At 41.2% G+C, this 24,166-nt stretch overlaps 1 protein-coding gene across 1 annotated transcript in view; it reads left to right on the top strand.

Annotated features, from left to right (window-relative positions):
• LOC131558556 (mucin-5B) overlaps positions 1 to 19,648 on the top strand; it is a 41,323-nt gene extending 21,675 nt beyond the window's left edge. The window contains exons 21-47 of the mRNA XM_058806377.1: positions 468 to 578; positions 1,041 to 1,220; positions 1,611 to 1,847; positions 2,714 to 2,870; positions 3,084 to 3,212; positions 3,643 to 3,727; positions 3,929 to 3,966; positions 5,015 to 5,170; positions 6,440 to 6,532; positions 7,160 to 7,401; positions 7,896 to 8,073; positions 8,366 to 8,616; positions 9,035 to 9,218; positions 9,739 to 9,931; positions 10,691 to 10,869; positions 11,343 to 11,412; positions 11,564 to 11,685; positions 12,056 to 12,087; positions 12,528 to 12,705; positions 13,280 to 13,384; positions 14,048 to 14,088; positions 14,647 to 14,769; positions 15,695 to 15,790; positions 17,095 to 17,223; positions 18,091 to 18,130; positions 18,805 to 18,928; positions 19,474 to 19,648. Coding sequence (XP_058662360.1) covers positions 468 to 578; positions 1,041 to 1,220; positions 1,611 to 1,847; positions 2,714 to 2,870; positions 3,084 to 3,212; positions 3,643 to 3,727; positions 3,929 to 3,966; positions 5,015 to 5,170; positions 6,440 to 6,532; positions 7,160 to 7,401; positions 7,896 to 8,073; positions 8,366 to 8,616; positions 9,035 to 9,218; positions 9,739 to 9,931; positions 10,691 to 10,869; positions 11,343 to 11,412; positions 11,564 to 11,685; positions 12,056 to 12,087; positions 12,528 to 12,705; positions 13,280 to 13,384; positions 14,048 to 14,088; positions 14,647 to 14,769; positions 15,695 to 15,790; positions 17,095 to 17,223; positions 18,091 to 18,130; positions 18,805 to 18,928; positions 19,474 to 19,648 — 3,648 coding nt within the window. The remainder of the gene's footprint in view (positions 1 to 467; positions 579 to 1,040; positions 1,221 to 1,610; positions 1,848 to 2,713; positions 2,871 to 3,083; positions 3,213 to 3,642; positions 3,728 to 3,928; positions 3,967 to 5,014; positions 5,171 to 6,439; positions 6,533 to 7,159; positions 7,402 to 7,895; positions 8,074 to 8,365; positions 8,617 to 9,034; positions 9,219 to 9,738; positions 9,932 to 10,690; positions 10,870 to 11,342; positions 11,413 to 11,563; positions 11,686 to 12,055; positions 12,088 to 12,527; positions 12,706 to 13,279; positions 13,385 to 14,047; positions 14,089 to 14,646; positions 14,770 to 15,694; positions 15,791 to 17,094; positions 17,224 to 18,090; positions 18,131 to 18,804; positions 18,929 to 19,473) is intronic.
• The last annotated feature ends 4,518 nt before the right edge of the window (positions 19,649 to 24,166 follow it).

The raw sequence follows: 24,166 nt of genomic DNA, 5'->3' as shown, positions 1-24,166 counted from the left end.
CTTTCCTGAAGGCATTCCACCATTTTCAAGGGAAAGGAAAACGTGGTGTTGAAAAGTGTTTCCATCAGTCATGCAAGACTGACATTATTTTTGTTGTGATGGAAGCACACAGAGGATAACGTGTGAGCCTCATATATAATCATTGAATGTAATGAGACAGCACTCAGTGAAACATTTTGTCATCCCCAAATTACAGTTGGTTTTCCTAATTTTAAGAAAATATATTTTTACCTTTTTGAACTGTTGCTATGACAAGTTCTTTTCCCCCCTTAGTTTTTCTTTTTTAAAATCCTGGTCAAAAATGCATCTGCCACCAGGTCATTTTCCACCAGATACTGCCAAAATTCTATAGTTTTAGTGAATTAACAAGTCAGATCAGAGTGTCAGTCATTTAGAGCTCCTAAAAATGCTTATAACTGGTCTAGTTGCCTGACAAGATCTAATAGAATGTTATCTGTTTTTCTAAGGATTTTTGCCCTAATAACATGGATGCTGGCACCTTCCGGATTGTGATTCAGAACAACGCCTGTGGGAAGTCACGCTCCATCTGCTCCCTAAAGATCACACTGATTTTTGAGGTTTGTCTAGAACTAGTTATAACCAAGGAGCTGTGGTCTTGATTTTGTAGTAATTACTGAATCATTCTCTTATATTCCACCTCAGTTGCTGCTAGAAGTACCTATGGAAGTCAAACAGCCAGCAAGCTAAGGCAGGGAATTTGGGAAAGGCTTAGGTATTTGATTTTAACAGGGATTGAACACTTCTGTGCATGAGAGGAAAGATGCAAGGAGTCAACAACACTACAAATGTGCATTTGTGTGTGTGTGCGTGCGTGTGTGTGTGTGTGTGTGTGTGTGTGTGTGTGTTTTCATTTGTGACAGTAGACTCTGTGCATCTGGGGCTGTGGCTCACCTATCTACCAAGACAGAGTGTGAAGATGACAGAAAAATAAGACAAAGAAGGAGAGACAGATTGCCAGTGCTGTTGCATTAAGTTTTCTATTTGTTTTCCTTCCATGCAATGCATCTGTTCCTTTGTAGAACAGTGAAATAAGGCTTTTGGAAGGAAGAATTCAGGAGATAGCCACTGATCCAGGAGCTGAGAAAAATTACAAAGTGGACCTCAGAGGAGGTTATATTGTAATTGAAACAAATCAAGGGATGAACTTCATGTGGGACCAAAAGACTACTGTTGTTGTTCACGTGGCACCCTCTTTCCAGGTAAGTAGGGGGTGGACTGGGAGTTATGATTTCAAAGTCAGAGTTATGCATCCAGAACTGGAGCCCCAGTTTTTCCAGAGCCTGGAAAAAAGGCTTGGAAAAAGTTTGGTTTAGTGGACAAGAAGAAACAGCAAGCGGGACACTTCTCGTGTTTTATTGCACTGTTCAGTCAGTATAAGACACTCCAGAATATTTGGGGCAAGAAGTATGGATAACACATTGGGAGTGTTATGTCACTTGAAGTTCAACTTTTTCTGAGCCATTTTTTGCTTTCTGTTTAGAAACTTGCACCTATTTTGCCTTTACAGACTCTATAAATTATTTCTGTTAAAGGGTGGGCTGCACTCAAAATAACAAAAAGCATTAACTGTGCCTACACACATTACATAGGGAAAAGTCTGTGGTCTTTGTGGGGACTTTGATGGCCGCTCAAGGAATGATTTCACAACCAGAGGGCAGTCCATGGAGATGAGCATCCAGGAGTTTGGAAACAGCTGGAAAATAACAAGCACCTGCTCAAATATAAACATGACAGACCTGTGTGCAGATCAGCCTTTCAAGTCTGCCCTGGGACAGAAGCACTGCAGCATCATTAAGAGTAACATCTTTGAAGCCTGTCACAGCAAGGTAATCCTGTTCTCTCATCCTCAATGGTTTCACACTAGATATTTGTTGCTATTTTGCAGCACATTTGCAGCATTTTTTTAGTAGTGAAGCTACTACTAAAGTAGTACTCCGCTACTTCTCTCAAAACCTCACTTCACGGCTGTGCCAATTAAAACCTGTTGCACAGTATTTGAGGAAGCAGCAGTGCCTGTTTTGAACAACTGAAGATAAAGAGGATAATAGTTGGCCACCAGAAGTAGAAAGTTAGGTATCTGTAAAATGTAGAGATAAGTTAGTCTAGGACTGTTTGTGTGGTGATCCTTGGGAAGTTCGTTCAAGTTATCTAAATAGACTAATTATTTGGTTTATTTGACTCACAAATTTAATTAAACAGAAATAAGGCTACTCTTCTTAATTAGAATGTCTATAAAAAGCTTCAGTGCACTTTAATAAAAAAATTTAAAAACAAACTTGGCTTAATTTCCTTTGTTCGTTTATGTTGGCAACGGTTAAAAAACAAGAGACAAGAAGTTTAGTGGAAATAGGATTTTCTTTCATACTCAATCACTGTCTCTCAGCTGAAGAGTACGCACTGTGTAGTTGTGCTAAGCAAAAACAAGGTAGTTCAGTCCTGCAGAAATCACACTGGGAAGGCATTTTAAGTGTAAGTAGCAGCATTGCACATATGAGAATAGTAAGATTTAGAGTACAATTCTACCAGGCAGGTGCAAATAGAAAACTACCTGTTGTGAAATATCATGGCTCCTTCATGACAATTCCAGTCTGTCACAAACCATGTACATGACAGAAATTCAGAACCCTTTTCCTCATTAAAACACAGTGCAGCAGACACAGCTGTGGTGACAGCTCTGTTGGTGTTTTGACAGGTGAACCCAATTCCATATTATGAATCTTGTGTGTCTGACTTCTGTGGCTGTGACAGTGTGGGAGACTGTGAGTGCTTTTGTACCTCAGTCGCTGCTTACTCGAGGAGCTGCAGCAGAGCTGGTGTCTGCATCAACTGGAGAACCCCTGCCATTTGCCGTGAGTACTGCAGGGAAGGGCACACAGAAAGCAGCGCCCCTGGTGCTCAGGCACACGGGATACAGAAGAGCAGAACACCTACACTGCTATGCATGTGTGACTGAGCAAGCTCTTTTTATCATATTTACCTTATTAAAATCTTTTAAACAAGATTTTAAAAATAGTCCCTGCCCAGTATCTGAGACCTAAATGTTTTTTATTCTTCTGTTCCAGCTGTGTTCTGTGATTATTACAACCCACCTGACAAACACGAGTGGTTCTATAAACCCTGTGGAGCCCCTTGTCTAAGGACCTGCAGAAACCCACATGGGAAATGTGGGAACTTGCTGTACAGTTTAGAAGGTAATTCTTCCTTGACTTTAATGCAGTTTATGGGAGTCACAGCTACTAGTCTGGTTTTAAATGTCTGAAGCATCAAGGTGACTGAAAGGTTATCCCATCTGTCCCAGAAGCTCATTGACCATGCCTTGCTAATTCACTGTGTGATGGTGCCATTCATAGCATCATTTGCCTGCTGCCTTTAAATATATGAAGAGATAAAATACCATTCAATATAAATTTCTATAGAATAATTACCTGTTGACAAATGCAGTAAATTAAAACTTTGGGGAGAGAGGTAAAAAGAGGACTTGGAAAAATAATTGGTAGTAAAAAGAACATTCATACTGGAATCACTTTCATTTGGGGATCAAATCTATATTTGGTAGAGGTATTTATGTAATTTCCTGTGCCTATGTAACTCAGACTAAGAATACTTTGTTTAATTTTCCAGGCTGTTACCCAGAGTGTAGTCCTGACAAGCCATATTTTGATGAGGAGAGCAGAGAGTGTGTCTCCCTCCTCAACTGCACTTCATGGTAAGTCAGTTGATGGTGAGAAAGGTAGAATAGGACTGAAAAGGACAAACTAGGAGATGTTCTGTTAATATTTATAGGCAGTGGCAATTACCATTAAATCCAGGAGTAGGTTTTTTGTAAAAGTAGTACAGTTGCAGACATTGTTATTCCATATATGAATTAATTTCAACAAAACAATTCTTTTTCACTCTTTCTCTTCAGTGATCCTGAAGAGAAACTATGCGCTGAAGACTCCAAAGGTAACTTTTCACCCTCACCATGCATTGAGTGATGGCAGGAATGCAACAACCCAACATCACATATTACATGTTACCAAACACATTAGCAATAGGAGGGCAGACAGGTAGTTTAGTATTAGGGTGCAAAGCTGCACAGATATACTTTGATAGAAAAAAGGCAGCCTTTGACCTCAAGAACTGTGTAAAGGATAATCACGAGGAGGAAGGGGACAGGTGTAATATGTAGGATTCATCTTACACAGGTTAATACTGCTTTTCCACTTTTCCACTTCCTTGGTAGTCAGTGAAGACATATAGAGAGTAGTCTATAGCCGACCATTCATGGTACCTTTTTTAATAAGTACTTTCAGAACAGGGCAAATCTTGTAAAAGTGCTGACCATTCATTTAATAAAATAAACTAAGCTTATTAGATACGTGTTTGTGTGCCTAAAGGACACATTTGGTTAAGGTACAGTATCAGTTCATTCCCATATCTGGGAGAAAGCACATCCCAAAACACAGGGTGACCCAATAGATAAGACATTTGCAGTTTAGCTGATTTTGTTACAGTAATAGATACTTTGGTTCTTACATGTACAGTCTCCAAAATCTGGAGAACTTCTCATATATTTAAATGAAATTGTGTACCACTGCATGCTCCTCATTTGTGGATGGAAATGGCTGTGCAACACCTCCTGAGCCAGAGTTCTGCCACCCAGAAAGGCAATAATCCCAGTCACATTGCCTGCCCAGAGAGAGTTCTCCTGTGCTCCAATGCTGAGTTAGGCCAGTATCAGTTCTCTTGCTTTTACCAACCAGTAATTCCTCCATGCAAGCTGACTCCAAGAAACACCAGGAACCAGAAAAATCCAACACACTTTAAATAAATGAGATACACTCACAGTGCAGCTTCTCAAAGAGCAACTAAGAAAGTTTCTTAGCCAGGTAATTCATGTTTGATGTTGTGACCTTCAGAAGGGTAAATGCAGAGTTTGGTTTGCTTTTCACTTGTATTTATATTGCAAGTGTCCTCTGTTGCCATGGCTTTTTCTCTTTTGGCGCCTCAGTTTGCCTGTGCTGCTACAATGGGAAGACCTACACCTTAAATGAAACTGTGTACAGCCATGTGTCCGGGACCAGGTGTGGTGAAGCTGTCTGTGGCCCTAATGGACAGATCATTAAAACCCTCACCCACTGCAGAACTCCAACTACAGCAGCACAAGGTACCAGATTGATAAGGGACTTGGTGGTGATTCTGTGGAAGTCCACAATGGTAATAAGATTTATCCATCCTGGAAAAAGATTCCTACAGCATGTCTAGGATAACAACAGTATTTAAGACTTTTGAAGTTTCAAAACGGAGGGATCAGAGCTTGTGGGTCTTGTGGTGACGACCAAAAGTGCAATCTTATAGGTTCTTGCTGACCTTACTGTCAGTGAGGCTAAGAGAGAATAGAAAGATTCAGCAATTTTTCATACAACGTTTCCAATAAGCTTGAGCATATCACAGTTGACACTCTGGTGTCATTAGTCTCAATATTCTATACTTCTAAATCTTTTTTTTCTCCTTCTTATCACCCATAACACGTTCTGGTTTTTATTGTACTATTGGAATAAGTGAGTCTTATACAGGTCACTTTTCTTATGAAAGTAAAGCTTCCTGGCAGTTAACTCCTGTTCCAAAGACATTTTCCAGCATGAATGGAATGTGAAAAATCAGAAAATTTCTTTATCTCTTTTTCCTAAAAGATATAAAGAAAAGTGGGGAATTTGCCACATGATTTTTAGAAATAAAAATAAGCGGCTAAAGTGTAAATATATATATATATATATATATATATATATATATATATATATATATATTATCCTGGCAGCGCAAATTATACAAGGACAACAAAGAAAATGAAATGTTAGCTTCTCTTCCCATGTGAGTGGAAGAGCTAAATACTTGACAGTGAACCCATGTGTTTGGTATTTACTGAAAATGTTAAAAAATTGAATAAATACAGTGGAGTAGTACCTAGTAAAGGCAGGATTATTGAAAGCAAAATGTAGGTGGCATAGTAAAATGTCTACATGGTCTGTTTCTATTTAAACCAACAGTTTCTTTGAAAGAAAGCACTAAAAGTCCAAATGGAGTGCCACTGGAAATCACCTCTCCAAAGTCAGGTGAAGTACTGCAGGGCTAGAAACATTAAATTGAAATGAAAAAATGACACAAGAAGGGGTGTTTATTGTATTCTGTATAGGAAAAAAAATAACTCGATGTGGGAGGGTGTGTGTGTAGTATTACAGCACCCTACTGTGTAATAGAGGGAGTGTTTATAATTACAGAAGATGGTTTCCGTGTGGACATGTACAGAATGTAGTGGAAATAAAAAAAAGATTTTTTAAAATTTTTTTTGGAAGTTGTAGAGAATGTAAGAGATGTCGTAGGGCTTAAAAGTAGAGTAGTAGAGGATTTAAATACTAATTCATTTGATTTCCCGCAGAACCACATAAGAAATATATAACATCTGCACCTCCCTCATCAGAGGTAGCCACTCCCTGCTTCTGCAATGACAATGGACAATTGATACAAATGGGTGAGAAACCATGCAATTTATTTTCTGCACCATTGACATGGAAAGATGTATTGTTAGATAAAAGTGCTTCAGCAAGTGCTCATTCTGCCTGTCACAATTAGATATTACCAGAAGTTGTTACATCTTTGAACTGTAGCTAACACCTTCAGAACTACAACTCTCCAATTTCCAATAACTCTGCTCTGGTTTGAACACCCCTGGTGTAAAGAAACTTATAGCAGTTGCTGATGTCAGCAGAGCCCTGAATCCCAAACTGCTGAACATGAGCTTGTAACTGACAATAATATTCCAAAAGCAGAGGAGGAAAGACTCTTCTTCATCTGTTAGTAGCTCCTGCTTCACTTAGCTCCTGGTGTTTGTGAAGAGCAGATGCACTTGGTGATTTAATCAGTAGTGGCTCTTCTTGTACACATTTTCAAATCCTTCCAAGGTACCTAAGAGCAGGATTTCAGATTAGGCCTTGTGGCCCTCCCTCAGTCTTTGCCCTTTGGATGAACTGCTGTCCAGTTCAGCCACCGAATCCCAGGAGCTGCAGACGGTCCCCTGAGCATGGCTATTGGGTACAGATGGTTAAATGCAGGGCTGAGAATGCAGCCTCAGGCTAACACTTGGGTTTTGCCCTTGCAGGAGAAAATGTTTCTCTGCCAGTGAATGTATCAGGTCGTTGTGCTTACTCCATCTGCAATAAATCATGTCAGATTGAATTAATTTGGGCAGAGTGTAAAACTGGTCATTCTGAGACCCTCAAGGTCTGTGATCCACATGCTGAAACCTGTCCACCAACACCTGCTCCTGGTGTAGCAAATCAAGTTCCTGCTCCCACAAGGACTTCTGTGAGTGACTGTCTTGCACTCAATCCTCCCAGAAAGGTGAGAGACTCTGAAGATGTGTTTAATCTTTCATCATTCCACCATTCATGCATTGCCTGCAGCCAAGGTTTGGTGTTCTCCTCTGATGCTGGTATCCAGCACTACAGCTGGACTGTAGGTGTGGCTGAACAAGATGATTTAGAAGTATGCCAGAAACCCCTCACTGAAAGAATAAGCTGAAGATTCTTCTGTTCACCTGAAGCACCTACATGATTGTATGTGAGCTGAACAAAGACTAGGAAGCCACATCTGGCAGTGTCCTACCACCAGAAGTTATCAGGACCCTAACATATATACCAAAAAGAGTAGATATCGAGGCTCTCTTTATTCCTATATGGTTCATATTGCCTGGTTTCCAGAGCCAGAGTAAACACCAAATTTTGCCATGCTAGACAATTAAATGAATGGAATGTAGTTGCTGTGTGTGATTTTAAAGATTTTGTGAAATTGCTTTGTTATTTGCCTCTCCTTTTTTTTTTTCAATTAATCAATAGTTTAATGAAACATGGAATTTTGGAAACTGCCATACAGCCACTTGCCTTGGAGAAGGAAGCAATATCAAATTGTCTGTCATGACTTGTCCACCTCAGCAACTGAAACTCTGTGTCAATGGTTTCCCAATCACAAAACACTCTGATGAAACCGGTTGCTGTGAAGTCTCTGAGTGTCAGTGTAAGTGGCAGGAAAATTCCTCAAATTTATGTTATGTTCAGCTGGGCCTCAAAAAGGAAAAGTCTATCTGGTCAACATCTATATTATGTTCATATCAATTCAGTAGGATACAATGGAACAGAAATCCCATCTGAAATCTTGGCTGTTGAAAGCAGATGTCCTTGCTAGAGTAATTTTTCTTTATCAAACTGGATTTTTGTCTCTGACTGGAAGCAAGTAAAAAGGTTAAAACCAGCTTGTACTTACAGGTAGCTCAGAAGTCGAACTTGAAGCCTGTCATTCTGTCTTCTAGGTATTTGCAGTGGATGGGGAAATGAGCATTATGTGACTTTTGATGGAGCATATTACCATTTTAAAGAAAACTGCACCTATGTCCTTGTGAAGTCAATTCACCCTGACTCTCACAACTTCTGGATTCACATAGACAACTACTACTGCGCTGCCACTGGTGGAGCAATTTGCTCAATGTCCCTCATAATTTTTTACTCCAACTCTGTTGTTATTCTGACACAAGCTAAGGAACATGGAAAAGAAACAAACTTGGTAAAGTATTGTGTTTAGATGAATTCTCAAAATTATTTTGCTGTAGTTATATTACTGTACTGCCAAACATCTTGTGATGACAAAGGATTAAGCTTGTAAAACATGGAATGGGTAACAAATGCAATTGCTTTGCTTCTTCTCTCTTTTTTTTGCTTTGTATCAATAGAATCTGCATATTCTAAAAATCTGAGAAATTATCACATAGCTGAAAATTGTGGTTTTTGTCCTGATAGGAGTATTCAAATATAAATTGCAACATATTAACAAGGAATATTAGACAACTGCTTAAATGACTGACAGACACCATTTGGTGCACCTAAGGTCTGAATTTGTGCCACTCTGCTTTCCAGCTGCACTAATCCTGTTCCTTACTCAATGAAGGAGCACCCATAAAAAACTTTTATTTCTTTTCTTTTAGATTTTGTTTGATGACAAGAAAGTTGTTCCAGACATTTTTAAGAATGGTATCAGGATAACCAGTTCTGGCCTTTATGCCATAATTGAAATACCTGAATTAGAGGTATACATCTCCTATAGTCGACTTGCATTTTACATAAAACTCCCTTTCAGCAAGTTTTATAACAATACTATGGGACTCTGTGGTGAGTGTCCTCATCAGCTGACAAAAATTATTGCTCTGAATTTTCCTCTATCTCTCATTCTCTTGTAAAATCTCTAAATGCTTGCAACTTCACTATTTCTCACAAATGTTAATAAATTTATTTAATGGAAAGACACTGTCAGGAAATGTAGTTTTAAGTAATATCTTTCATTCTGTCCACAGTCTGTTGGGGGATGGAGATAGAATTTTTCTAGGCCCTTCCTTTTCATCATATCTACTTCATATAGGAATGTAGGAAATGTGGAGAGTCCTGTGCCATCTCAGTTATTCTGGCCACCAGAAGAACTGTATCATCCAACACATCAATTCTGGTTTTCATGAGTAGCTGGCAAACTGTTTCTTTGAGCCTTCACTTCCTAGAAACAGTTTGTGAGAATTTATCCAGAACCCCACATGTTGCTCCCTTCACACAAGGAAGAGAACTTCCCCCCAGATTTTCTCTAAAACCAGCTTCATCAGCATCAACTGTGCTTGAACTGTCATTTTTATATTGCTACCAGGTACCTGCACCAACCAGAAGTCTGATGATTCTATGAAGAGGAATGGTGAGGTCGTCAAGTCCTTCAAAAAGATGGCACTAGATTGGAAAGTCCCATATCCTACCAACAGATACTGTAACCCTGGTGTCTCACAGCCATCGAAGACTGACGATCATCAGCATTGTGTGCCTTCTAATCTGTGTAAAATCATCTGGTAAGGCAACTCCCAAAAGTATCATAAAGAAAAATCCACAGGGTAATTTCATTCTTCACTAAATGGCTTGGGTGAACTGATTCTAGGATATGAAGAAAATACAAAGTTTTGCATACCTCGTGCATTCCAGATTGAGAGCTTCTGCCAGCTCTTATACGCAAAAAGATGCAACTTTCAAAAGAACAAAGAATAGCATGTTTAAGATGTTTTTGTGTTTACAAAATACAAAAAGCAGTGAACTGATGTGTGTGTTCTTGAGCTTGGCAGATATTTTTAAGCTGCATCAGCAAAATCAGTCCTCTCTTAATTGTATCTGCTGCTTGGCACTCCCTCTGCCTGTCAGTTCTGGAGAGGGCAAGTGGGAATTAGCTAAAATTTAGTATCTTAAAGCTCTGAATTATATGAAACACAGTCAGAATATAGTAAGCAAATATATGTGTCTGTTTTTAAAACAATTTTGTGGTTTAAAGCAGGATTTTCAAACATGCTGGCATAAAAAGTCAGCATTTAGACTTGCAGCTATGAGCTGTGCAGGAGCCTTTGCAGGTAGCAGTCCAACATAATATTGTTTCCTTTCAAAGCATTGTAAATAAAGAATGGCAGGCAAAGCTCATTCTTTATTAAGCTGTGGGGGTGTGTTGCCTATGAGAACAATTTGTAGTTGTTCCTTGAGGTTTTGCCCGGAGCAGGGGGGATGGTTTGGCTCTGAATTGAACTCTTCCTTGGAAGCAGCCCAAGGTTTCTCTCTGCTTTGTGCAGGACCCTGACGGAGTGCCACGGCGTGGTGCCCCCCCAGCCGTACTACGAGGCGTGCGTGGCCAGCGGGTGTTCGGAGGGGCAGCCCAGCAGCGAGTGCCAGAGCGTGCAGACCTACGCGGCGCTCTGCGGCCTCCACGGCGTCTGCGTGCCCTGGCGGGGCCTGGCGGGCGGGCGCTGCGGTGAGCCTGGGAACGGGCCGCGGGTTAGCGCGGAAAACACCCCCTGGGGAGAAGCGAGTCTGCTCTGCCCTCCCTCCCCTGCTGCTCCGGACCTCAGAAACAGCAGGGACAAACCAACGAGGTCGTTCCCGCCCAGACCTGGTGCAAAACAAGGGGGAACCAGCCCCCGGTGTCTCCTGAGTAGCTCAGCCGAGGAGCTGTGTGTGTTCCCCGCAGCTTGGGCGCTAGATGGCAACGCACCGCTTCCCTCTGCTCGGGCCGCCCCGTGAATCAGGGCGAGCCCTGCTGGTCCTGGCGCTTGGCCCTTGCTGGCCCCATGGGCCCCTCTGGCTGGGGCTGCAGGGCCCCCTTGCCGCGCCGTGCCGACCCGGGAGGTGGCCGCGGTATCTGGGCTTTGTCCCTTCGTGTCCCTGCATCGGAGGGTACACCTGGGACTGGGCTTCTTAACTTGTGTGTGTTGCAATGTTCCACAGAGGCCAGCTGTCCTCGGGATCAGGTGTACAAGCCGTGCGGGGAAGCAAAAAGAAACACTTGCTTCAGCAGGTGGGTCATTTCCATAAGGCGGTTTTCAAGTCCATAATGTGAAGATTGCCAGGGAAATTTGAAGTTCACATTCCCTTGGGATTTAGATGCCTTGATTGCCCTGGGCAATTTTTGCCTCTCATTCATTCTCATTTATATTCTGTTTGTGCAGAGGAGTTGTTACGAACACCCTTCCTTCCCAAAATAGCACACCAGTGTTTGTTGAAGGATGCTACTGTCCTGATGGAAAAATTCTGCTGAATGATCATGATGGCCTTTGTGTGTCAGTCTGTGGTAAGAAATGGTATAAATGGTGCTATGGGAAATGGGGGTCAGAGCCTGACTAGAAGTGCATATTAAGGAGGTTGTTTTGGGTACAGAGGAAACAGGGGAGATCTTGTTACTGACCCTTTCTGGGGAAGCTGGGAGCATTCCAGATTGAGAGCTTCTGCCTGCTCTTATATGCAAAAGATGCAACTTTCAAAAGAACAAAGAATAGCATGTTTAAGATGTTTTTGTGTTTACAACCTGTGACTTTGCACTCTGAATTTCTCTTGGTCGCTGTTTCTCAGATTTCAATACCTTCCTTCTGTTCCTGTTTTTCTGCTTCTGTTCTTTTCCCTGATGGAGTTACCTTTAAAGTAACATCTAATTCATTTTATAGGTTGCACAGCGCAAGATGGGTCAGTGAAACAGGTAAGAGAAAAGGAAAATACTGTCTTTATAGTTTGTGTTCTGTGACCTTCTGCAAAAATGACTGCATAAGTTGTTTCTTTTATTTCTAAGCTTAAAAACCAGTGAACTGCAATGACATTGGGGAGAAAATCAGATTTTATTAACTCCAGCACTTGTTTCTGTACTTGAGGTACAGAAACAGAAACAGCAGTTTGTGGGAATCAGTTTCCTGGTAGAACTATCAGGCTTTCCTCCTGGAAACACATAAACCTGAAAAGGAAGGTGGCAAATAATACCATTTTTTCTTACTCTTCTGTTCTTCTCCCTCTGGGATTTGAATTGCAATTTTCCTACACAATAAATTCAGTCAGCTCAGTCCTACACTGGCTTGCAGCAGGCATTCATTGATTTAATGCTTCCAGGTTTTTCTCTCTGAACTGCTATCCCTTTTGTTTTTATAGCCTAGAGAGGCTTGGGAACATGACTGCCAATACTGTACTTGTGATGAAGCAACCTTGAACATCTCTTGCTTCCCCCGCCCTTGTGCTAAATCTCCAACTCTCAACTGCACAAAAGAAGGCTTTGTACGCAAAATAAAACCACGTCTGGAAGACCCCTGCTGCACAGAGACAGTCTGTGGTGAGCAGATCCTTCACTTGCTGTAATATGACAATATTTGCCTTTATCAGTAATCTTTAAGTGAGATGTGGTGCCCCACAGCACACTGGAGTGGTCATTTTTTGCATCTATGTGCCAGGAGCTCTTGCTAGCAGAAAAAAAACTCCTCTGGTCCACCTTGTTCTCTAAAATTAGTGCCATGACCTGACATATATTTACACTGGAAAATCTCCTGTGGATCATTGGGACCAGCAGGTGTTCCACAGGATCCTTTGGCTCTTGTTCTTCTGAGATGAGAGGGTGATCCTTCCCTCTCATCACCAGTAAGAGAGGATGTGTTCATCTTCCAGGCTTCCCTAAAGCTTCCTGACATATGTTTGCCCTCAGCTTTGCATTTGCACCCTCCCAGTCCCAAATGCCCATCCCAGCACAGGAGTGGCCTGCTCCTAAACCTGGCCATTCCCAGTATCTATATCAAGATGTAGGACAGAGAATCCTGGCAATGGTAATAGGATGGTTTTTTCCAAGCTCTCTCCATAAGTAACATTGCTGGATGGGAGGTTTTGGCTTACTTTGTCTCTGCTGTGTATTGCAGAATGTGATATAAAAACCTGCATTATCAACAAAACAGGATGTGACTTAGGTTTCCAACCAGTGCTTGCTATATCTGAGGATGGTTGTTGCCCTGTCTTCTCCTGTAGTAAGTACCTTGTTTCCTTAAGATGTTTTATTTGTTCTTTGAAGTATTTGATTTTTCTAAATGAGGTAGCATCATGGCAGAAGCCTCTTTCTTTTCAGCCTTTACAATTGAGCTATTTTTTCCCTTTATTTCTCCCCCCTTTTTTTTGTTGTTGTTTTTTGGGTTATTTTTTATTTGGAATAACTGGTTAGGGTTCTCTGTATTCATTATTCAGGGAGTTGACCTGAATAATGGTCAAGCTATTGACCATGTACTGAATGATGGTTAAACTGAACCCATCCAGAAGCTCTGCTGCCAAATTATATTTCCAGATTCACACAAATAAGTCCGTTAGCTTTGTTACCAGCATAGTGGTTAACACTAAAGAAAAGTTCAAGTGATTTCAAGTGTAGGTAAAAAAGGCAAAGGCAAATAAATTTTACATTATGGAAAATACCAGAGTATGGAATTATCCCCACTTAATGCATATCATCTAAGCAGATGCTACATATGGGCTTCTGAATACCAAATATCACCATGTACTAGTTGCTTTTTTCCCCCCTCTTGTGTGAGCTATTAAGTTCAGCTCTACTCTTTGACTTCTCTAAATCACTCACAATTCAGAGAGGAGTACAGAAACTGCATCATTCCTAGCACAACCTTTTTCATTTTTTTTTCTTACAGTACCAAAAGGTGTATGTGTTTCTGAAGGAGTTGAATTTAAGGTAGGCCTTCTTCCAGACACTTCTTCCTAGGAGTTAATGTTGCTTGAGTCAGAATTATCTGAAGTTCTTGTTTTCAATACTCATACAAAAAGCAGGATTAGAATGGCTTGTAATTCTTCCTTGCCAGTAAGTTTCCCTACCAAGCAATCTGTGATTCTGGGATAGGTTATTCAATAGCAATGCTAGAAGCCAGTAACTTGCTTACTAAAAGAGATCTTGCCTACACTTTAGAGTCAATGGGTCAGAATTGTAATGAAACACAAATTTTAAAGCTCATTGAATGTTGTAAGATTACTGCTTGCTTGCTCAAACTGTCCAAAAATGCTTGAAATTTATGAAAACTCATTTAACGTCACTGATACACTTAGGAATGTCAGCCTTGTCTTCATTTTGTGATACCAATGGTGAAGTTTTAGAGATCTGGATGTGTATTCATTTCAGGAAATTCTTCCAAAAGTAAACCTCATAAGCATTAGTTTTTTCAATAGGCCAGGGGGGTGTTTATTCCAGAACCCTCTGAATTCTTGTCATGGTTTTCTCTTTCCCCTGTATTTCCAGCCAGGGGCAATGGTGCCTAAAAGCTCTTGTGAGAACTGTGTGTGCACAGATGAGCAGGATCCCGTGACACAGACCAACCGCATCCAGTGCCTTCCTGTGCAGTGCCAAACCACCTGTCAGCAGGTCAGCACCTCCTTGACCACAATGCCTGATGGGTTGAAACAGGGACAGTGTAACTGCTTTATCTGTGCAACACAGCAGGATAGACTCTTCTATTAATGGCTTTGTAAAGTCCTTTTTAGGGTGCTGTTATTTTTGCTCCAGCAAATTTAAGAGGTCACCCTTGGAAAAGTGCTGTGAGGGGAAATGATTGCAAACCTGTTAAAGTCTGACTGCTGAAAGATGTTTGTGTCATTCTGTTCATGTTGTCCATAGTCAGCTCGTAAATGAAGATTGTGAGGAAACTGCACAGTGGTTTATATCTTTCCAGACACTTTCACTTGTGGATGGGGAATACTCAACTGCTCCTCATTATTGTGAGAATTAGCACTCAAGTTGTTTAGTCTGTTACGGAATATAAGTAGGGTGGTTGCTTTTCCATTCATGCCCAGATAAGGACAGATGCACCACCAGTGTTAAAAATGGACAAAATCTTTCATTACACTTTTTACTGAAGCCAGCCACTCCCACAGCCAGCAGAAAAGCAATGCATACCTAAAGCACGGGGAGAAAATCTTCACATGTCTGACATCAATAGTTCTTGTAGATAATGATATCAGACCAAACAGTGGTGGCAGATTGTGCAAGTAATCATGTGCTAAATTAATTTATTTCACCTCTTTTGTATGCTAGTCTGAAGAGAAGAATAGTCAATGACAGGGTCTTCACAGCAACTGAAGTACCCAGAAGTCATTATTCAGTAAGGCAGGAAAATTACCAGCTTTGATTGTCAGGCTTAATGTGGTTCCAACAGATTTCAAAAGACAACAGAATTGAAACCAGAAGGCTCGCTCATTTCCTCTGCCATCTTCAGTGTAGCTTTGATCCAAAGATGCTTCAGCAACAAGACACAGATTAAGATGGATAAATGGAAACTTTATTCCCACAGGGTTTTCGCTATGTGGAAGAGAAGGGTCAGTGCTGCAGCCAGTGCCAGCAAGTGGCATGTGTGGCAAATTTTCCTTTTGGCAATGTGACCATTGAGGTAAGCACTCCCTTGCTCTGCACACAAGGCTGAACTATCAAAAAGACTTCAGCATTTTTTCAATCAGTGCCATGCGTTTCAAGGCTGGGAGGACCTCAAGGAGATGTAAAAATATCTGTGTTTCCAAAGTGAATGTAGATGTTTATATAGCTGTTCCCTGCTGTGTGCATTTCATAGGCACTACCATGCTGACAATTATAATCTCTGTCAGGAATGGGAATCATGTTACCTCCACTTCTCTTGACATGAAATAGCAAGAAAGAATTTAGAAGGGATGGTGACATGGTGTGATACTGCTCTTGCAGAGATATGTTGTGCTGGCTTCACATCACACTGCTCCCATCTGAAGCAGTTTCATTGTCTTGCCCTGAAGATACAGGGATACAGTGTGAGCAAGCTGATAGGGCTGTGCTGCCACTGGTTCTGAATTTGCTGAGGCAGAAGTCAAGTGACACAGCTGCTGTAATGTTGTGTGACTTGGTAACACACACAGCTAAAACATCGTGTCTTGTGAATGTAACATTGTGTAGGTAGAAGCTGAACCTTTTAGGGATGGGCTTGATGATCCTACACTCAATGATATGGCTTGGTCTTTTCTACCCTTAATGATACTATGGCTTCATGATTCTAGCTTCTTTTGGTTTTGTTACAGCCTGCTACTCCTGTGTATGGTCAATGATGCTGTTTCAACCAGTGGCTTGTCTTACATGCAGTTGCTTCTCTGACAGCTCTTGAGTTCTACATATTTTCTATTTCATCCTTTTATTCCTTGATAATTTATCTTACAAGCTAGATTTTTCTGTTCCAATATATAGTTTTTATCTATGCATGAGGAGGCTTTGCAGTTATGCATTAGTCTCTATTGCAAAGACATTTTTTTCTCTTTCATTCCTTTTCATTTTCTTCCATATATTAAAAAAGAAAATTGCTGAAATCCATTGAAAGAGTTATTTTTCTTTTGTGTATATCTCAGCCCACAAACATTAGCACACCTACCTTCTGGCATTTCTGCTAATACCTTTATGCTCATTCTGCCATTCTTTCGTTCTTTCCCCCTGGGAGGCCACAGAAGTGAATTTGCGTAGACTGGTAGTGGGTGAGCTTGGTACATAATTTGTAGATATGAGTTGCAGACATCTCAGTCCTTTCAGAGTGATATGAGCAGCCCAGTCTCTGCCAGTTCATTGACTTTATTACTGTTTCAGTTTTCTAATTTTTTTGCTATACTCCATTGGCTTGGGGGTTTTGTTTGTCTTTGTTTGTTTTTGGTTTTGTTTTTTAATTTTTTTTCCTGTTTTTATCAGGTTGGAAAGAGTTATAAAGATCCATATGACAACTGTACTCACTACACATGCACTGAATCAGCAGGCCAGTTTTCCTTGACTAGTACAATAAAGGTCTGCCTGCCATTTGAAGAAGCAAACTGTGTGCCAGTAAGTATTTTACAGCCAGAGAAAGACTTCTGTAGTGAGCCTTGATCCTGGCCTGGGAGTTATAGTTGCTGAGTATTTCTTGATGTTTCCTTGTTTGAAAGAAATGTGCTTTTCCAGCCCTGTGTCCCGTGGAAATAAGCCAAAAATATTTGCAAACAAGCCCACATCATTTACATTGTTGTGGGATAAGCATTAGAACTTGAAAAAGAAGGGTATTGGAGCAATAGCAAGGAAGGATTTTCATCACTTGAGAAACATCAGTGTTATAAAATGCAGTTGAACAAGTGGTGACTCACCATGGATCCTTGTGGGACTGATGAACAAAATGTCTTCTGATATGTGGTGTCCTATTAAGTGGGGATATGGAACATGAATGAGCAAGGGGTAATATTCATACCCAGGCTTTCAGCTATTGGTGGTTTCCAGTTACTTTCAGTAGCATTTTGGGACTTCACAGCAGATCAAAGCAGGGACTAGGACAGCCATGTACTTGAGTTTGCTCTGGGGTGGGCTCTGTCCAGGCCAGGCTGCTCAATTCTAGGGACAGCTGGCAGTCTCTGTCTCTGGCTGGGGTTTTTACACTGGCTTCAATAGGACCTAAATAAGATCAGGCATGTATTACAGGGCATCTTACCTGGCTTGTGAGAGGATATGTAGTTCTAAGAAAATTCTCTCCCTTCCTTGCTGAGTGGTTTGTTCTGGTTTGGGTTCTTTAAGCAGCTTTATATATAATTGGTACACAAGTAGGTCTGATGGGGAATTTGTATGGATTAGAGATGAGGGACTGTAACTGAACTCTCATCATTGCTACTGTCTGCTTAGGACTACATGCATCTGAACTGACTGTTCTGGTTACTTTCAATACAGGGGACAGTTGAGGTGTCATCAGATGGCTGTTGTAAGACATGTGAGTGCATTAAGTCACTGCTTCTCTTTTCCAATACTGTTTGGTCCTTCCCTGCTTGTAGCCCTGTTTCTGCATGGATTGAGAGCCTGCAGATTTCACAGACTGAAAGACACTTTTACAGCAGCAGAACTGTTCTGTACCTCACAGCCAAGACTAAAAATCTGCCTTATTCTTCCAATGGGAACACTAAAATTTTTTATCTTCTTTTCTGTGTTTTTAAATAACTGAATTACTGTTTGCTTGAACTATACTCCTGATAAGAAAACTTGTAGGAGATACTCTCTGTGTTCTTGCATCTGCAAATTGCATAGAAATAAACTTTTGGGGTTTTTTTTCTGTAGCATCCACTCAGAAATCCCAGGTTGTCATAGAGCCACATAGGTAATTTTATAGCCATGTTAGAAAAACCTAAACCCTTCATGCCTCCTTTAGGTCTTGATTCAACAGTATATTTACATGCTAAAGCTAGTCCACAAATGGAAAAGTACATTGACTGGTGGGGAATCATTTTGCTGAATTAATGCCTCTTTGCACTCTCATTTGTGGGTTTGGTTGTGCGTTTGAACTGTGGGAAATTTTACTAGGATGAATTGTCCTTGGTTTACTACCAGATACCTTTCAAAACATTTGTTCCCCAGTCTGAAGAAGCTTAACAGAAGCATTCTTCTGTGCAGGTATTGACCTCCCACACAAATGCAAACGCAATGTGAAGGAGCAGTACATCGTCCATGGCAACTGCAAGTCAGCTGCTCCTGTCCCAGTGCCCTTTTGTGAAGGGATGTGCAGTACCTACTCCGTGTAAGTAGGAAGCCTTTCTCTCTCTGTCCTCGTCTGTGGCTTGTCTTCCTGGGCTCTTGTCACCAGTGGGCTACTGCTGTTTGTCCCCTTCCTGCTGTTTGCTGGGAAACTGGGTGTGCAGAAGAGCAGTCATTAACAATGGCTTCAGTGTGATAGAGTGCCTTATCTTAGTGAGGAAAATGGATCCCCTGGGAAGGACGTCAGCTACATTTATTGAACGTGCTCTTAAGCATGTCCTTGTATGGTTTTTGAACAGCTCTAGGAGGCTTTCCTGCCTTTTGTTCTCTGCATGAATTGCTCCTTTCTGTCTTGCTAGAATGGGCCTAATCCAAAATCCACTGAAGTTACTGGGATTTTCCCCGCTGATGTCAAAGGATCTGGCCCTGCATGGCCAATAGGATCCTGAGGAAAGGCTGTTATGAATAAGCAGAAGAATAGACATGAAATTTTGCTCCTTAGTAGTATGTGCATTTGGAGCAGTAAGTACAGATGAGTTTGGGAAGACCACAGGCAGCAGACTGATATGAAAAATCTCATTTCTATAGGTATTCTTTGGAGGCCAGTGAAATGGAACACAAATGCTCTTGCTGCCATGAAAAAAGAAGCCACAAAGTGAAGGTGGAACTGGTTTGCTCAAACCATAGAACAGTCCAGTTCACATATATGTACATAGATGAATGTGGATGTGTGGAAACAAAATGCCCAAAGAGGATAACATGAGTGTGAACTAAAGGAAATATTTCATCCCCCATTTAGTCCTTCCCTAGCAAGTGAGTAGTTTAGAAAACAGCTGTGAGTAACCTTCAAATGACCATACTAGCGCTTTTTCTTTCTGGTATTATATGCAGTTATGGAAATTAGCTAAGATTTTACTCTAAATGTTTGTAGAATAAACTGCATTTCAAAGAGGACTTGTTCTCCTGTTTTAGTGATGCTGCTAACGGGGCAAAGTGGCTGATGTCTTTAATCTTACACTGATATATACACCAAGGTTATTGCAAGACACTCTAGAGACAGCTGATGCCTTTCAAAAGTCCTGCCTGAAGAAAGTGCACATTTTTAAACCATAACCACATGTATTTCATTTCCCTTAGAAGTGAAACAACAATCACTTCCACAGCTGCAGTTCACCCAGAGGCAGGACTTGGCTCAGGGCCACATTTCTGTTCTTCTCCCCAGTTGTCTCAAATCTACTTTGGCTGTGACTCTGCATCACTGGAGGAAGTCAAGGTGATTTTTTTCCTTCCTCACTGTGAGCACTATATCAGGAGTGTAAAAACATGGGTCTTACATATACACTACAAAATGAATATATTTGCATCCTTATTGGGAGTCCTTATCTCACAGTGGGGTTTTTATTATTTGCCAACATCAAGCCCTCATCTGTGTGTTAGTTCAGTCTTGCTACTGGTTGTGTGACTATGATTTGTGTTACAAATAATTGGTTCTCAGCTAGCATGCCCAGTGGTACTGGTGACAGTATTTCATGTGGACAGGGATCAAGATGAGCCAACAATACCTTGAGAGTGCACAAGGAAGGCAGATGGTTCTGTTATTTGAGCAATTTGTGTTTTGTGGCCTGAAGGAAGACTTCTTCTTCAGTTGAAGACAGTGACTTTCTTAGTGTCCTGCAGCCTGCTGAGGAGGCTTTTTTGAGAATTGTTTTGCAGGGAATGCTTTTGAACTGACCAAGTAGATATTATATTCATTATACTTTAGTTTTCCATTTTTAAAGTGTTGCAGCTCTTGAGCCCCAAGGAATCTTCAATTTGCTTATTTTTCATAATAAATCCTTCCAGCAGATGTCATGGTTCTTTGATATGTACTGTCTCATCATGGTGTTACTGATCTTAAAATTGTGGGAATCCTTGACGTTGCTTGATTATAAGTTTTAGGAACCTCCAAATAATTCAGCTAACTCTCTGTGCAATGCAGCTCCCTTGGAAGGCACAATTGCTTGACTGAGGCTTATGTACAAATTTCACATTAGTCCAGAAAACTGTTTTTATTGATACAAATCAAGTGCTCAAATGCTTTTGCAATGCAAAGAAAAAAAATAAGCCATCCCTTCCTTTCCTCCTTGCCTTTCCCTGAGGGGAAGAGGTCATTCTTGAGTGCTTTTGTCATCAGATAGTAAGTAGACTCTGGAAGTGGTCATATACACACTCATGCAAATCAACCAGCCAACCAACCCTGCAAATCAATAATTGTCAGCCAGATGACTTGGCAGGAACAAGATCAGAAACCTTTCACGTCTCTGTATTATCTTCAGGTAGGAGAAGGGAATAAACCACAATCTAATCATACCAGCTGTCTTTAGATTTCTATTCTCTTATCTGTTTCAGTGATGATGAGATTTTACACAGAAGCTGAGAATGGCATTGATTTAAAGGCATGCTTTCTGGCTTGTTTTTGGCATGCATTTTGCTTTTCAGGCGAGTGAAATGCTCAAACCAAAGGCATATTGCCATCTCCAGGATGTTTTTGATCATGTGAAATCTCACATGCACCTTCCTCATTCCCAGATACACCTGGCACTCCCATTTACTCACTCATTCCAGCATCTACTGGCCTGTGTGATACTACTTAGAGGCCTGATGGCCAGGTTTTAAAGAGAACTTTCTGATTCTCTGTTTCAAGGTGCAGAGTCTTACTTAGCTGGTGGCAAGGTAAAGGCTTTTTAATGAGAACTTCAGCTTCTTCAGCTAAAAGACAGTCAGTAAATAAAGACAATCAGTAAATATTATAGAATCACAGAATATGCTGAGTTGGAAGGGACCCATAAGGATCATTGAATCCAACTCCTGGCTCTGCACAGGACATTCCCTGGAGTCACACCATGGGCCTGAGAGCATTGTCCAAGTGCTTCTTGAACTCTGTCAGGCTTGTGCTGTGACCACTTCCCTGGGCATCCTTTTCCAGTGCTCAGCCACCCTCTGGGTGAAGAACCTTTTGCTAATATCCAACCTAAACCTGCCGTGACACAACTTCAGGCCATTCCCTTGGGTTCTGTCACTGGTCAGAGAAGAATTCAGTGCCTAGCTTTCCTCTTCCCCTCATGAGGAGCTTGTAACTGCAGTGAGGTCTCCACTCAGTCTTCTCTTCTCCATGCTGAACAGACCAAGTGACCTCAGCCCCTCCTCATACAACTTCCCTCAAGGCCCTTCACCATCTTTGTTGCCATTCTTTGGACCCTCTCTAATAGTTTAATAGCTTACATTGTGGTGACTGTTACTACACACAATACTCAAGTCAATGGGTCAAACATCTCCCTCTGCACAAAACCAAAAATCAGTCTGGAGGCTGTTTGATCAAGATGCTGACAAGCTGGCCCTTCTTGGTTAGAGCCTGTGCCTCTGCACGCAGCAGCAGCACTGCTGCTTATACAGAGCAAGCTGGACTGCAGCAGAAGTCTGTGTGTCCTTCTTCAGGCTGTTGCCACTAGCTCCCCACCAGAACAGGCAAAGTTAAACACAGGTGACTTTGTCTGAAGGAGCTTGATTTGACCATGATCCTGCTGCCACTGCCATGTGGGTGCTTCTCATGTGTGCCAGGGTCAAGCCTTCATCTGTAACCCTAGGCCATCTCGTCCAGTTACTGACTGGTCTCTGCAAGTCAAACATTTCCCTGGTGCAACTCAAGGAAAATCAGTGGCATGACTCCAAGTACTGTTTCTTCCTTTTGCGTGAATTCTTTACACCAGCACAAACTTCAATAGGGTAACCCCAGGAGAACCAGAGCTCAGCTGAGCCAGCTGGGCCAGGGCTCAGCTGGTTTCAGCCTGGAGCCATTCTTTCCTTATCATGTGAGGATGGTACTCCCAACTCACTGAACAGTTCTGAGCCAGCACACCAGGAAGTACTGTCACATATTGCTAAAATAAATATTTGTCAGAGATACTGCCTCATGTCAGGTGAACAATTCCTAAGACACTTTATCATTTTACTGGTGTGCTCTGAATCTGGTTTGCTGTTATAAGATGAACTCTGACTTGACTTTTGGTTTGAGGCTTGGAAAGGTCAGTTCACAGCACTACTTTCACGTAGCTTAGCTAATTTATTTTTTTGCTTTTGTTACCAGTTATTGGCATTTGCAAGGAGGAGTAGAAAATTCAGGTTGTACTCTGAATTTTTATTTGGGGAGAGGCGCTATTCTTTGACCTAGTTCTCTACTGAGCGATCCCCTGGCTGTGGAATCCGACCTGTAGTGTTATCTATGATGTGCTTTATCGAGATCAATCTATTCTGATATCTAGAATCTCAAGCTGAGAACAAAGACTCTGAACTGTAAATGCCCTCTGATACAGAAGGGATTGTTTAAAAGAATGCTACACCTACTTTGTTTCAGTGTACCAGCTTAACAATTGGAAAGTTGCAAGGTAAACATGAAAAATTTGTCTAAATATCACTCAGGAAAGTTATCTGATTAGTAATGAACCAGAAAAGAAAAGAATCTGGCAAATTCGATGGATCGTCGTTTGGGTGAGGGGGAGAATAAAGATTGAGTGATCTGAGAGCTGTGCCTGATGCTTCTACAGATTCGTGTGTTCAAAGACATGTTCTTGGCCTTGTTTATATTTCCCTCCTGATCTAAGATAAGGACAAAGGTAGGCTTTTCTTTCTTTTATATGATTGTAACATTTAAGTCCATAAAGCCTTCATGCCGTGATATACAACATGGTATTTGCTACTTACCTGGCATCCAAAACATCCTTTAGAGAAAAACTGTGACGATTTTCCAAAGACAGGAAGACAAAAGTATCAGTTGTGAAAATCTTTCTTGTTTTTACACTTCAAAGGATCTGATTATTCAGTATCTTTAGGGCAACAATAGAGTCTCAGTTTACCTTGTACAGGGCCATTCTCACAGCCATTTAAACCTCTGACAATCGAAATGCCTCTCTCAGGAAAGCAGCCTCCTTGGAGGCCTGCCTGGGTGACTGGCCTTCTGTCAGGAGGAGGCCACAGTTTGATCGTGAAGCCACAGACACGTCGTAATTTCTTAAAGCACTTTACTTTTCTCTAAAATACGTGAAGCCTCAATTTCCATAAGTAGTCTGTAAAGCAGTTTAATTGGTACTCCCTGGCTTTATTTTTTTTAATTCAAATGCAGTCTGTCCAGTGGCTTCCTGAAACTGTGGATTGACACTTTGGGTCACAGATATCCCTGTTTCACTCGAGCTTGATTTCTCCAAAGGCCTGTTTTTAAACTATCTTGTTGGAAATAAAATTATTTAAC

The sequence above is a fragment of the Ammospiza caudacuta genome, chromosome 6, assembly GCF_027887145.1.
Source record: "Ammospiza caudacuta isolate bAmmCau1 chromosome 6, bAmmCau1.pri, whole genome shotgun sequence".
Lineage (NCBI taxonomy): Eukaryota > Metazoa > Chordata > Aves > Passeriformes > Passerellidae > Ammospiza > Ammospiza caudacuta.
This window is presented reverse-complemented; position numbering and strand designations above follow the sequence as displayed.